The sequence below is a fragment of the Larimichthys crocea genome, chromosome VIII (genome assembly GCF_000972845.2).
Source record: "Larimichthys crocea isolate SSNF chromosome VIII, L_crocea_2.0, whole genome shotgun sequence".
Lineage (NCBI taxonomy): Eukaryota > Metazoa > Chordata > Actinopteri > Sciaenidae > Larimichthys > Larimichthys crocea.
This window is the reverse complement of record NC_040018.1, coordinates 26,105,167-26,119,639: the sequence shown is the minus strand read 5'-3', so window position 1 is coordinate 26,119,639 and position 14,473 is coordinate 26,105,167. Positions and strand designations below refer to the sequence as shown.

The following is a 14,473-nucleotide window of genomic DNA, read 5'->3' as shown; positions in this document are numbered from 1 at the left end:
TGACTGATGGTGGCCTGCAGCTGCTCTCTGCTGCTCTCTACCTGCTCCTGTAACTGGATGTTGAGGCTCTGTTGTATAAAGTAGGTAAAATGAGCTCAACATTAAACATCTACAGCAGTAAATTTCAAGAAACACATGCAGCATTAATATGAATCCAAAAACATATAATAGTAAAACACTGACAGGCAGAATTTTACTGCATAATGAGTGCTTTCGCGCCACCAATGAGAGCGCCCCCGCAGCAGCATCACCGGGATTTAAACCACAGCCGCCCGAGCATCGTGGCGGCTTCACTTGTTTGTGTGGTGTTTGTGAGCTTGTCTCATTTGTTGATATTCGTAACTGTGGAGGATAGAGTATTGAATTGTTGGGACTGGGCAGGGATTAGTTTAGATACACATTTACTGATCACACTAGAGTGTATTTCTGTTAGCCCCATTAGTCTAGAGGTGCTGTTTTGATGTGTTTTTGTTATTTAGAGTTAGAGACTTAGTTAGTGAGGTTTTTCTTTCTCGTTTTGAGTTTCTAGTTAGATAATAGGCTCTGTTTAGAGTTCTTCTTTTGTTATATTTGTTTGTTCGTTTAACAGCACTTGCTCGCCCTTAGTTCCCTTTTGCCTCACCTCCTTTTGTTAAAACAATCTAAAAACTTTCATTTAATAAAATACTTTTGTTTAATAACCTTAACAATCTGGTTTTATGTTACTTCCTTCATACCCCTTTTATTGGGTCGTAACAGAGCTATTAAACTGCTCATGACAAAAGCCATAAGCTGTTACTGTGTACTGTTCTGTCTTTTACATTTCTTGCCTTACTCAGTATTTCAGTTGTGTCCTTTTGGCTAAGAGCTCTGATACTCATATTCGTCCAACATGGCTCCAGGATGTCCGTTTGATACATTAAGTACATTTTACCGATAAAACTCACATACTAAGTAAGATTACGGTTTTGAAACCATCACTTTAACATTATTGTCGTTGGTAGCTGTGAACACATTAAACACAGAGCATGTTTGTATAATAACAGAGCACCTCCATTTCTAACAAAGGAGACGTGTTTCCGTTGGCGTACCTGAAGCTCAGGTGGTAGCTTCTTTGTTTGCTAGACGGTGAACGCGCACATTTAGATTTATATTTAGCATTTAGATTTTTAAAAAAATGGTTTCATTTTATTGGATTTTATTCATTGGTCAAGACCACAACTGTGGGGATATCACTTGTGTTTCCCATGAATTACAATCAATATTTTATGAAGCAGGTCATTAAAAATAAATTAATTCATTAATATGAACTAGTTCAGTTTGGCTGATACAGCTGCCAGCAATCAATGGTTGCCCCCAAAAATCCTGTTTGGAGCACCTTTAATATTAACCATCAAGTATTCAGCCAAGCCATAGTATACATGCTATTATATATTTGAAAATGTATGGAAGGAAATCTGCAGGATTTACTGAGAAGGCTGGGAGGTGTCGTCCTCACCCAAACAGACTTGGCGAATATTAGCTACCTAAGTTGACTATATACTGTCTGGTCTCAGTCTTGACTTGGTGCCAACCCCTCAGTCTTGGTCTTGTCTCAGTACACTCTGGTCTTGGTCTTGGTTTAGCTGGTCTTGACTACAAGAGTGCCTGCAGCTATGAGACACTTTTACTTGTGAAATGTAAAACTGAGACTCCATGCATTGATACGGTTTCATGTTTATTAAAGTGGGACGGATTTACAGTTTGTACACTCCATCCACATTGGCATTGATTTAGAAAGCAAGAAACAAGTACAAATGCAGTATATACATACCAGTATACATATATTTATAAAATACAATAGAATTTTTTTTTCCCACACAAGTATATTGTATTATTTTTATTTGAAGTTATGGTTAAGAGGCCTTTTTACGCAAGCTACACTTAGACTGTTCAGACAGAAAAGATGCTGTGCATAAGCAGTGAATTTCTGTCATGGATAGTGAGTCAAGCCTACAGTATCTACAATATTTAGATCCCCCATGTTAGAAAAATAGTCCCATGTTTACGCAGAGTTCCCTACAGAAATAGGTTGCAATTACAGAAGGCTTGCATCAACAGCACAGGCACCAGAGAAACAAGCAAAAACACACAACAGTGAAGTCTTTTTTTTTAAAAGTTGGACAACTGTAAATGAGTTAAAAAGAAAGAATTGAGGAGACACACTTTGTTTTGGTTTTTGCTTCTGTTGTTGTTGAAGGCATGATTAGAGAGAATACTGACAGATTTTCTCTTATACAAGTCTGGATGAACATCTTGTACAGAGTTTGTAGTGTGTAAAAGGTATGTATTCATTTTCACATCTCCTGATTATAGAGAAGTTACAACCATTGAAATATTCCTTTAATGTGGATGGGCATCTTTGATTAGAGACATATTTCCAGGAAGAGAGTGTTAAATGTGAAAAAACGTACACAATGATTTAGTGTATTCTGTGTACAGCAGCCTTTCTAAACCACATTTAGACTGTCAAGGTTTTCGCTCATTCCTTTGTTGTGAAAGTCATGCATCTTCTGCCACCTCGACTAATGCAGTTTTTCAAAGTGAAGTACCGGTAGTTTGACATGAAGAATTTTTTTTCCACTTCCAGCAGACATTTAGGTATTTGTCCCTGATCTCACCTGTTCAAACAATTTAGCTACACAAACACTGCAATTAGTTATGTCCGTCTACAAGAAACATTTATGGAGGTCCAAGCTGCGCTTTATTATTATCTGACACATACACGACATTAAGAAAGCACTAAAGGACAAAGCCGTGGTCTGGGACGACAAGCCTGTAAAGAACTTCAGGGCTTCATTGTGATAGAGTATGGCCGACTTTCCGTTTCTGAAAAGTGTATCATGATGAGAAGGTTAAAGCAATAACTCCAGCACCCTGGGGGGAACGCAGTTATGAAAGCTGAGATGCCACATGTAGTTCTTGGGCTACAGATGATATAGGTTTTGTTTTCTCACATTTAGATTTCAGGGTTATTATCATGCTTTGTGAAACAACCATTTACTTTGACCATCATTCATTCATTTTGCTAATAAAATGCACTACCAAGGTCGTCCATGTCCACATCAACCACTTAAATGTGTCACAGTACGTCTAAATTATTAATTATGGTGTCATCTAGAATAAAATTGAAGCTTGGAGGATTTTTCCAAACAGCTTCATATAGTTTTGTTCATCCAATTATTTAAATATATAGATAGATTGGTCTAGATATATAGATATAATCAGGAATTTAGTAGAATAACAGTAAAGAATACCATCCAATAATTTCCATAATGTTCCACTTGTGGTTTATTTTATACATTACTGCCATCTTGTGGTCAAATGTTAAAAAATAACTGAGTCCTCAATTACAATTATATCATATTGTAAAATACTTTTGGAAATTGCTGATATTTATTCATATGTTTAGAACAATTTACCACCTTGCAACCCCAGAAGAAAATAATCTTTACATGACCCCTTTCCCCAGAAAAACAAAATGTATCTATGACGGCAGTAACTGATCAGTAGTGGATCAATGCAACCATTTCGTTAGTGTTTAACAGTTGTATGACGAACACGCTGAGATAAGGTCTTTAACCTTGAATCAAAATCTAAAATGCGTTTGGATCAAATTGTTGCCAGCTGAAATAGTGTGAACATAAAGTATCATCCGCTGCCCTTCGAGCGAGTCAAGATCTCAGAGAGCAAAAAGACAGACATAAAAGACTCCATCATCACTGATGAGTCTGTAGCATTTCACATTAAAACCTAACAATGCACTGATGCAAGTTAGGTCAATATTAATACAATACCCATATGAGGTGATTAGACCAGAGTGGTAATACTATGCATGCTTAAGAAGTATTTGCAACAGGTTTCAAATATTGTGTGTTGTGTAGTTCAAGCAGTCTCAAATTCTGGTTTAAAACTGTTCAAGCAAAGACAATGACTGGTACAGCACTGAACCCACAGGTAAGCACAGGAGCTCGTCTTTAATTAATTGTATGTTTAAATGGATTAAAGGGCCAGATGACTTAGCTGTTGTTTTTTTCACCTCTACTAATAACTTGCAGTCTGAAAGTGTGGTATAATTGCTGCGCAGGAATTAACATCTGTTTCTCCTTGCACGCACACACACGCACACGCGCGCGCACACACACACACTCGCACAACCTTTCTTTTGCGTTTCTCATCAACTCCATAGCACATTTCTACAACGGCAATAGGTGTTCTGTGCTTATTGTTATCCCCCACAAGTCTTCAAGCCAGCCAAAAACTCAGCACGTCCTGCTTTTAGTTTGGTGCCTCTGATCACAGATCACATGGTAGTTTGAAGGATCAAGTCTCACGTATGGTTACTGCTATTAGTTAACTGTCTCTTCGTGGGAGAGTCTCTTACTCTCTGGGCGACACAATGGGTGTGGACAGGCACTCCACCTGGCAGACACACCACGTTAGGCTCACTGAAGGTGTTGTGACACAGGTGGCATCCCTTTTTGTCAGACACAAAGATTGGTTTCTTCCGTTCTTTCAGCTGTGGAAAAGAAACATCAAATTAGAGATACGACTAAAGCACAAAGAGAGCTCACTACAGACATCACATAAAATATTTTAAGCAATTGTCAGAGAGACATGTCACAGTATGATTTTTTGGTGAAACCGTTGATAAAATCTAAATGGAAATGTATTGTCTATATTCAACCAACAGTCCAAAACCCAAATATATTCACTTTACTATCACAATGAAAAGGATCAACACCTAAATTTGAGAAGCTAGAACCAGAAAGATGACTAATAATAAAATAGTTGCTAATTAACTTCCTGTTGATCAATTATTTGCAGTTCTACCTCAGTTGTTTATTATTTAATTGGTTCCATGTACTGAGAGAAATCTAACTTTGGCAATACCTTTAAAACAAGTCATTTCTGTTACTAGTGTCGTCATCATTGCTGTTACCAGTTTGTAAAGCTAATGTTTTCCGCTATAAACAACAAACCTGGTGATAATCTGATCATAATGTGTAGGATCTAGTGCAGGGGTGGGCAAACTTTTTGACTTGCGGGCCACATTGGGTTCTAAAATGATCTAGTGGCATCTTGTGGTGTAGTTGTGGATTGCAACCCATTTGTTTCATCCTGTCCTTAGCGTAAAGGAGAAACTAAAGGTGGCCGTGAAACACACTCATTCTGAGGTGATTACACACTAATGAAAACATTGTTATGCAATCTCACACAGTGGACCTAGTTACCTAGTTTGCATGCTCTTTGTGTCATGTTGTTCTCACCCTGTCATGCAGCAGTTGAAGATTTTCAGAGTGGGACAGCCCCAGAGCGATCCGTGAGGTGCGGCAGGCGTGCATGCTGGCCTGGACAGCTCGACCCAGGAAGGGTCGCAGCAGCTGCAGTGACCAGCCCTCTGGAAGCATGCGCAGGACCCGGACCGCATCGAAAACCTCGCCGTGCCTATTGAGGAGGTCCACTGCTGCCATCTCTAGGTCTCCGCTGCCACCTCCTGCTGTCTGGTTCCCGTCTAGATACACCCCCAAGAGCAGGTGAAAGAGCTGTTGTTGGTAAGCAGAATCCCGACTCGATGAGGCCCATATACAGTAAGCTTCTGCGGATGGGAAGTCTCTGAGCTTGTGCACCAATATGTGCAGTGCTTTATCATGCTCCTCCAGTTTTCCATGTAGTGTTGCACGCTCTAGCAGCAGTTGTTCACAGTTCTCCGTCTTACCTAAACAAAGCAGAAGGACATTTAAAATTTCAGAGACTGAATATTGACCTCTCTATTGTGTCTGTCATGTGGTATGTGTTGATGTGTTAATTTTTAAATACAATTTACTTTCAAGTGAAGCGGCATGTTCAGACTTAGTTTCTCACCTAAAAGATACTGTACACGGTATAGATTGGACTCCCTGAGCAGGGCTTGCAGCCTCTCTCTTGCTCTGGTGAGCCGCTCTTCGTCTGTCGGTGACTCCGACAGAAATGATAAGACCTTCTCCAAGTACAACACAGCCAGGTGTGTGTGGAACTTTTCTTTCTGCATGCACAAATATGGAAGGAAATAATCACATTAAAATATTTACGATGTTTACCAAATGCAATATTGAGATATTAACATAATTCAGTATTAAATGAGAAATTTAAAGTAGCTCGAAGTGAAAATATCTTGGTCAGATAACGCTTTTTTTTATTTTATTTTTTTTTTAAATCATACAAACATTCATCTATGTTTCTTGTACTGATGATGCAGCCCTCCTGAGACGAGCCAGGCACAAATTGAGGTTGCACATTATATACCCAATTCACCTAGCTCACAATTGTATGAGAAGGTCAGTAGACAATGCTAACCACTGAGTCACTGAGTCTCATTTGACCAGTCTATATTTAGAACGTGGTCAATAGCGAGATTGTTGCAGTCCATGTAAATGTATCTGTGGTAATAATGCAGTTCAGTGCTTTGGAGAACTGATACTGATGGGAAATTCCTCTAATGACGCTTGCAGAAAGGTTAGTGTCTGTCTCAGCTACAATGCAACAGATTCTCAAGATTTGATCACACAAACAGGATTTTTCAATTCTGTCTCACACCACAAAGCCCCATCTGTCATTAACGGCTTATCACTGTATCCTTTGATTATACCTGTGTCTTTCTCTCCAGCACCAGGTGTTCCAAGTAGAGAAGCAGCGCCTGGCTGTGCTTTTCCAGGTAAGTGATGACATCGCCAGGGTTCATTTCTGATAGATCTCTACTGCCAGGCCTCTTTGTGAAGATGTGGACACCTATCTATTACCAAAAAACACTGGGTTAAAATTATGCTAAAATATGATGCGAGGCAAATAATCTGATATGAAGGAGAAAACATGTCAAATACAACAATATCAACAACCCACAGTGACACAAGAAAATACTCAAGCCGCACATGAATGGAGTTTAAGGGAGTTTTTAGCACTGTGTATTTATTGTAATGGAGCCTTTTACCTTACCTTTTACCAGGCACTGCTAATGAAATGAAAAAGCCAACACTGCTAACTCCTGCCTACCTGGCAAATATTTTATTGTGTTATTCAGTGGGTATTCTCCTTATTCATAAAAGAATCTAGATGAAATACGCGGCCGAGTTAACCTACCGTGGGATCCTTCCGCAGGGCCCAGTCTGCATACTTCCACACGAGGTCCAGGCTGGAGCAGGAGCTTAGAAAGTCCACAATGTAGTCATAAAGGTCAGATCTCGTGGAGTCCTGCAGATCGCCATCTACCACTCGAATCCACAACTGTCAGAAAAATAAATAAATAAATAAAAAATTAAAAATTCAAAGAAAATGTGATGAATTTCTACAAATTTAAGTTGGTGTCTCCTATCGACCAATAATCGACTAATTTAAAAGGTGTACATACCTGCAGTGCTGCTGAATCCTGACCATTATAATGATACAGCAGCCCGAGTGCAAAATATCTGGGAGAGGGAAAGAACGAATGAAGGAAAGAAGGAAGCAAAGCTTCTCCCTCAAGATTATATTTTTGTACAGAGTAATTAAATTGACTTGACTAAACTGGACACAGCACTAAAGATTTACCAGGGTGGTAATTAACAGCAGAGGGCAAGGGAAAGTATTTACCCAACAAAGTCTTATCTCAGTCAATCCCTCGAGAAATTTGCTAATTTTGTGTCCGTAATAATTAATGAAAATTATACCCTTCCCTCCTGAGTGCTAATTTTGCTGCTAATTACCACAGTTTTAAACATGATGAGACTTTATCAAATTGACTGGTCGCACTGCAGACATTCTGATGCGTCATAGCATTAAAAAAGGTGTATTAATGATAGCTGCATTCCGCTTGTATACACACTTGTGGTATTTCTCCAGCCATGGGATGCTGTCTGCTAGTAGGCAGGCGTTTTCTGATGCTAGCAGGTCTAGAAGGCTGTCATGATCCTGCTCAGCATACAGCTTTAACAGTGCAGTGTCCACGTCCTCTCTGCAGCCATTGGCCACCTCTGTGCTTCGTACCTGTGTGTTGAAGATGCAGAAAAAAACTGTATGTAAATAGCTGTACATTATTGTAAAATCAATGCAAACTTATGTGTGAATAAATTAGTTTTTTTTTATTTCGTTTACCTCTCCCAAATAACTGATGAGAAACCTCTTGCATCGCAGCACTTTTTCCTGGTCGCCCTGTGCCAGGTGGTTGAGATCGGCAAACTCGTGGAGAGGAGGGTGGCAGCGTGTGAATGAAGACGAAGCTGGCAACAGCAACGGGTAGAGAGATATCAGCTCCCGCACATCCAGCTGACCCTTCCTACAAACATAAAAAGTTAGGGGTACAAAAAAAAAGAAAAAGAGGCCAGACATGAGAGGAATGGAACACATGCAACATTTTATAGCTGCAAATCTTCAACATTTGTGATCATTTTAATAATAAAAATAAATGTATTAAAAGGCAGTTTGTTTGCCCATGGCCAAACAGGATTAGAAACCTCCTTGGTCGAGTGATCTATAAAATCAGGAAGTTGTGAAGTAATTACAAAGATTCACTAAAGTGCAGTTAGTGCAGAAGCAGTTAAGACTACTTATGGGGGAGTGAGGCTTTAATCAAGTAACTAAAACTGGTTGTTCAGTGAAGCAGGGGTCAGACTGATAGATGGCAATTGGGAAACACAAATGGGATTACCTAATGAGTTACACGACTAAACTATTTATTCCATTTATTTTCAGTTCTTAAATGATGACTCGAAGACGGTCTTATCGTTTGATAAGACAGCTTGAAATTTTTAAAAAACTAATCCAGACTTACCTGAAGTGCTCTTTTGCTTCTAGAAACTGAAGCTGTCCAAACTGAATGAAACCTGCCTGCTGGAGAATTCTTTTGTGCAAAATCTGTACCAAAAAAAATGTATGCTTAGTTTAGAAAAATACTGTCAATCGTGTGATTCAGCTCAGAGTAATGGTTTTTATCGAAGATCTTCCTCCAGGATTAGTTAGCATATTATCAGTGATTAGGGAAAGTCTAAACGACACACTGTTTCTTACCTGGAACTTATCTTTGGGAATATTTCTCTGTGCTCCCTCGGTGAGGATGAGCGCCTCCTCCACTCTGTGACTGGCCAGTAAGTCTTGGATCTGTCTCTCCAGCGGCAGGGGTACCAGGACATAGACTGCCTTCGTGGACGCAAGGATGACCTTTCCTAAAAATACACAACAACACTCACAGGTCAGAACTTGCACAAAGCCACAAACACCCACGGCAAAATCACAAATGGCTTGTTTATACATAAACAAAGGATGTCTAAGTGATCCTCCTCATTACTACTTGAGGCTGGAGGCTACAGTACACAATGATGCTATTGTCAGTCACCTTCTTATATCATTTCACACAAGTGTTTATTATTCCAGGAGCGTTTGCCCTTTGTGACCATTAACCTGTAATAGCAATGGAAACTGAGATTCTAGTTGAGAACTGTTCCCAAATGTTCTAATCAAATCGAGATCGTATGCTTCCAAGTTTAACGATTCTTTAATCAGTTTATGCGGGCATGTTTTCCTGACAGTCTGTTCAAAACAATAACATTGAATTCATGCATCTGCTCTGCCGGAAGTTATGGAGTCATGGCAGAGGGGAAGAAGCCCAAAGCGTGGCTTAATTTGATGAAGAAAGACAACAACAGTGGTAGTTGCCGTGTCTTTAAAATTATGATTTTGAATAATGGTTGAAGCACCAAAGAAACATTGGCTTAATTTCCAGGAATGTCATGCATGCATGGCCTTTTCCTACTGTTTCCACACTGTGTTCAAACTCAGAGATAACAGCTGCGTTGATGCTGATAACCAGTGTAGGCCCTACCTTCAAAGTCTTGCAGAATGTGCCCATCCCTGAATGAAAGGGTCTGTTTCAGCTGTTGGTCCAACATGCTGTGGATGGTGATGAAGCGCTCGTCCAAAGCCACCACGTATGGAAAAGACACAGCGGCACCGATCACACTCTCTGACCAGTTGACTGGAGCCCGCTGAGATACTCCTTCTGCGTTGGCGAACATTCCTGGTGGATGATGTGGAGAGACAATTGTGAGGATAAACAGGGAGTATGTCACACGACCACTGTCTTAAGTCAGGATATACTTGTGTAACGTTCACGAGAAGAGAGACACATATTCTCCATGATAAATACTAAACATTAATCTAAACATGGACCATGCCTCAGATAACTGGAAAAATATTGATTGGATGCATTAAGCAAGTGAGAAATAACTGATTAAATAAAAGTTTCTACTAAAATTGACACTTGCCCAACACAAATCAATCATCATCTGAGCTGCTATAGCCTGAAGTAGTGACAGTCCTTTCTATGGCTCTGATGGTGCTAATTAAAACACCCGGCATCCCACAACTATATACAAAAAAGTTGTAACTTGTGTGAAGTCGATTGATTGTTTAAGACCTTTAAAAATGTGCAGATACCCTGAGTGCGGTCGAATAGTCTATTTTGCTTAGGAACGTTCTTTGACAGGAGCTGTTTGAATTCTCTAAATGTTAAAGGAAAGGAGCTTCAATTCTTCCTTTCTTATCTCCTTTAGCAGAGGATACCCTGGACCATTCTTTACAAAAGGAAAGGAGATAGTGCCATCCCATAAGTCCCAAATCAACGCACCGTTCAGTCATTCTCAACCAGACATTAAAAAACAAACAAACACTGATGTATTTAAACAGTGTGATGCAGTAGAGAGAAAGAGAAAGAGAGCGTATGAATATGGACAGACATGATGATGAAGTCTGTTCTGTTGTTGACTGTGGAGCTCCGTTAGAGGTAATTTTTTTTCGACTATTCAACCGCACCCTGTGTTTTTGTCCCGACTTACCCAGGCCACCAGGGGCTGCTAAGAGGAACTCCTCCCTGCCGATCCTCTTCACAATGGGTCTCCTCTCCTCGCTGTTGTACGGGAAGAGGTCTTGGGAGGCTCCTGTGTTGTAGTTCAGAATCATGTACTGTGTAGCGAGGGCCAGGCACAAGAAGTAACCATCAAGACTGACGGCGCAGGGCTGCTCAGGCGTGGTCACCTCTTTGACCAGCTGCACTCGGTCCTCATACACCATGTAAATCTGCACTGTCCGCCGCTTGGAGGAGAGCACGCCCATTTCCACACAGAACGGGTCACCGTTCACCGGGTTCTCATTAATGCAGAACGCCGTCACACCTCTGATCTTGGCACCACCTCCTGCTGCCGAGGGCACAGTCTCCAGTGTCACCATGTCAACGAGGAACACTATTGCATCGCAGAGCACTATCAGACGCTCCAAAGCGGAGGCGGCACGCAGCTCGGCAACCGGTTTCTTAAGGCCCAGATATTTGTGCAGCAGCTTCTGAGCTGAGTAAGTCAATTTCCCTTTGGAGGATGTGACCTCGTCCAGAAGGAAGTGGTGGATGAAGCAGTCATTGGTACCCATGTACAGGTGCTTTCCGCAACATTCAATGCACTCGATGTTGATGCGAGCCTTGTCGCCCATGAGGAGATCTCGCTCCACAGCGGGGACTAGCTCAAAAGCCTTCACACTCATCTCGGCCAAGGCATCGACACTAGACGATACAAAACAGACAGGAATCAACAAAACTGCAGATAATCAAGCGGACAGTGCGCTGCAAGATATTTCCCTGTGATACATTATTCATTCACTAGCCACAGCCATTCATTACAGGATATCTTCAGGCTTTGGGCGTGCCCCTTATCCATGACAAACTCAGGATCTATTCTGCTTTTAAAGAGTGCATACTGCTGTTTCTAAACTTATTGTTATTATTATTATTAATAATAATGACACATATGCAAACATTTTAATTATCTTCTAGTTTTTTTTACCAAAACATCATCTTGAGCTCTGGGAACATGTGACATTTTTCTGACGTGTTATCGCTCAAACAATTGATCAACTAATTGATAAAATAAAAAAGACTTGTATGTGTATATATTCTGGATATTCTTTCGTGATCATTCAGTTAAACTTTCTCTGAATTTGTCCGCTTCAGACAGATGACTCTGCTCATGGTTTGTCTTACTGTTGTTGTTGAAGTGTTGTATGTTTAAACAAGTTTAGATCCTACATGTTCTGACTCATCTGGATATATAATGCATCTTTTGTCTTTGTTTGTTTTTTTGGGGCTTTTATTTGCATATGATACAAAGTACTTGTACTCCCACACATGGGCTTGGCACATTGGGTTTGCCACCTGATTAAAACTTTGAGATATTTAATCCTGCACCACCTGATCATGTTGTAGTCTCCTGTTCATGTCTCATTGCAATTTTCTATTTTATTTCATTTATACCTTGCAGTTATTATTTATATCATGGCCGCTTACTTTTGTAATATTATTTATATTATGGTCACTACTCTTGCAATATTATTATTTGTATCATGGTCAATTTCTTTGCAATATTTCTTACACTATGCTCTTTACATTACAATACTCTTTTTATACATCATGCCACTTTTATCCTCAGTACTTGTTTGAAGGTTGATTGTTATAGATATTTCTGTCTGTTTTTGGTGGGTTTTTTTGCCTTTTCTACTTTTTTCTAATCCTGTAGTGTATGCTACACTTTCCTCTGCTGCTGTAACAAATAAATTTCCCCGTGTTGGGATGAATAAAGTATATCTAATCTAATTTAAGGGTGTGTTTGATGCTCCTCAAAGTCTGCAACCTGGCTTCTCTACCATCGTGTAATGCAGTCCCCCAGGCTGAGTTTGTCCTCTTTCTAAAAACAGATATTCAGGGTTACTTTGCCACACATTTGGACAAACATTAGCCAGCTCACTGTCTCATGTTTGCGTTGCACAAGAGATATTTAATAGCTTGCCTGATGACGTTAGCTCCAGCTAGCTTTGCCAAATGCACAGAGGCAGCAAAACAAAGTTGACTGTCCGACCCTGGCTGTCTGCAGGTGGGATATATTGCTCGTAGGCTAACGTAGGTTAAACGAGCTATGAAGTCACAGCTGTTTTTTTATTTTATTTAAATGAACTGAGGAGCTGCACTCCTGGGCCAGATAGCTAAGCTAACGTTAGCTGTTAATGTCAATGCTAGCGAGCTAACAAACGCTAAGCTAACATTTTCAGTGTTTATCGACAGTGTGTTCAAATGAAGCCGAGCTGATCAGGACAAGTGTGTCCGAAGAGGAGCAAACACCTCGTTTCCAGCCGGGGAAGATGATGCTCTGCGCTTTGACTCCCTCCCTAGTTTCTCCTGGAGCTGTCGGCGTTAGCATGCATCCTTACCCGGACAGCAGGCCGGATCACCACCGACAGGCGAGCCTCGCTACTCCAAAAAACAGCGGCCACGATCTCTATTTGCGGTCAAACATTAATGTAGACATGGTGTCTGAGTCGGTGCCTCACCGACAGGCAGAAAATGTGTCTTGAATGGCAGCGTTAAGGGCTTCCTTGTCCGGTATTAAACGCCGCCCATTTGCGCCGGACTCCCGGTGTCTGCAGGTGATCCAGGGGTGCGTTCAAGACCGCCCGAGCAAGCAGGGGAGTTGTTAAAGAGGATTTCTGACTTGGTTCAAACTAATTAGTTTAAAGTAAGTCAGTATTCTCACAACAATGTTAAAAAATAATTGCAAAATACAAACCATTTTTTTTTTATTTGAGGTACTCTGCTACTGTCTTAAAGGTGCAGTGTGCAGGATTTAGTGGCACCGAGCCCTCACCCTCTCCTTGTAAGCTTGTAGGAAAAACTCCAGATCAGTGTTGGGTTTGTCCGTTCTGAGCTACTGTAGAAAAATGGCAGCTCAACATGGAAGAGGACCCGCTCTCTCTGTAGATATGAAGGGCTCATTTTAAGACAACAGAAACACAATGATTCTTATATTGCGTTACACTGAAGCACACCCTTTAACATCCTCTTGACTACCACGTTTTGATAAATATCTTGCACATTCAAAATGCACATTGTGCCAGCTTAATGCAATAGGATGTTACAGACACATGATGTGGGAATGTCCCTCCGTTCAGGCATTTTGGTGCCGGGTGTCCAAAGTTTTGTCTGAATTACTGGGTACCGTCATAACATGCGACCTCAATCTTACTTCTCCTTCTATTAACAAAGATGTACTGATTCTGCTGTATGCCTCACTCGCTACGGTTCAATAAAAAAAGTTCTTAACAAAAAAATAAAATGCACATTGTGAACTAAAAAATACTAAAAAATAAATAGTTGTGACTTACTTTACATGCACAGATATTAGATATTGCACAGTGTAGATTGAAACAAAGTGTAAACAAGTAACTTTATTGTTCGCATTTTACATTGCTACTGTTATATATCCCATTATAAAGTGACCACTGTTACTACGCTAATGAGAGTCTAAATGCGTGATGAACTACAAACACAAAACATTCAGGCCACTTGAGGGAACCTGAAGTCCTGGTCAACGCGTTGTGGTGCCAAAAATCAGGTCTTCCATGAAGTATGTTT

General features: G+C 40.4%; 1 protein-coding gene across 3 annotated transcripts; it reads right to left on the bottom strand.

Moving 5' to 3' along the window:
* Positions 1-1,677: 1,677 nt before the first annotated feature.
* tgfbrap1 (transforming growth factor, beta receptor associated protein 1) lies at positions 1,678-13,609 on the bottom strand. Of its 3 annotated transcripts, none has more exons than XM_019254052.2 (13): positions 13,184-13,609; positions 10,860-11,575; positions 9,848-10,042; positions 9,037-9,191; positions 8,801-8,883; positions 8,125-8,305; positions 7,856-8,016; positions 7,403-7,460; positions 7,135-7,278; positions 6,647-6,790; positions 5,884-6,043; positions 5,289-5,737; positions 1,678-4,537 (listed from the first exon to the last, which is right to left on the bottom strand). In XM_019254052.2, exons 2-13 carry the CDS (start codon positions 11,554-11,556, stop codon positions 4,349-4,351), a joined length of 2,616 nt encoding a protein of 871 aa, XP_019109597.2. In that variant the 5' UTR covers positions 11,557-11,575; positions 13,184-13,609; the 3' UTR covers positions 1,678-4,348. The 3 variants fall into 3 exon arrangements, with proteins under 3 accessions (XP_019109597.2, XP_010730466.3, XP_027137349.1); XM_010732164.3 differs by having other exon boundaries at positions 13,273-13,609; XM_027281548.1 differs by having other exon boundaries at positions 13,393-13,609.
* Between the last annotated feature and the right edge of the window lie 864 nt (positions 13,610-14,473).

What these genes read in the sequence shown, in the direction of transcription:
- tgfbrap1 (XM_019254052.2), bottom strand. Translation starts at nt 11,556, where the DNA reads ATGAGTGTGAAGGCTTTTGAGCTAGTCCCCGCTGTGGAGCGAGATCTC. An exon ending in TCATCAGTTATTTGGGAGAG is followed by an intron (nt 8,017 to 8,124) that starts GTAAACGAAATA and finishes TTCAACACACAG; the next exon opens with GTACGAAGCACAGAGGTGGC. An exon ending in TTCAACTGCTGCATGACAGG is followed by an intron (nt 4,538 to 5,288) that starts GTGAGAACAACA and finishes TCTTTTCCACAG; the next exon opens with CTGAAAGAACGGAAGAAACC.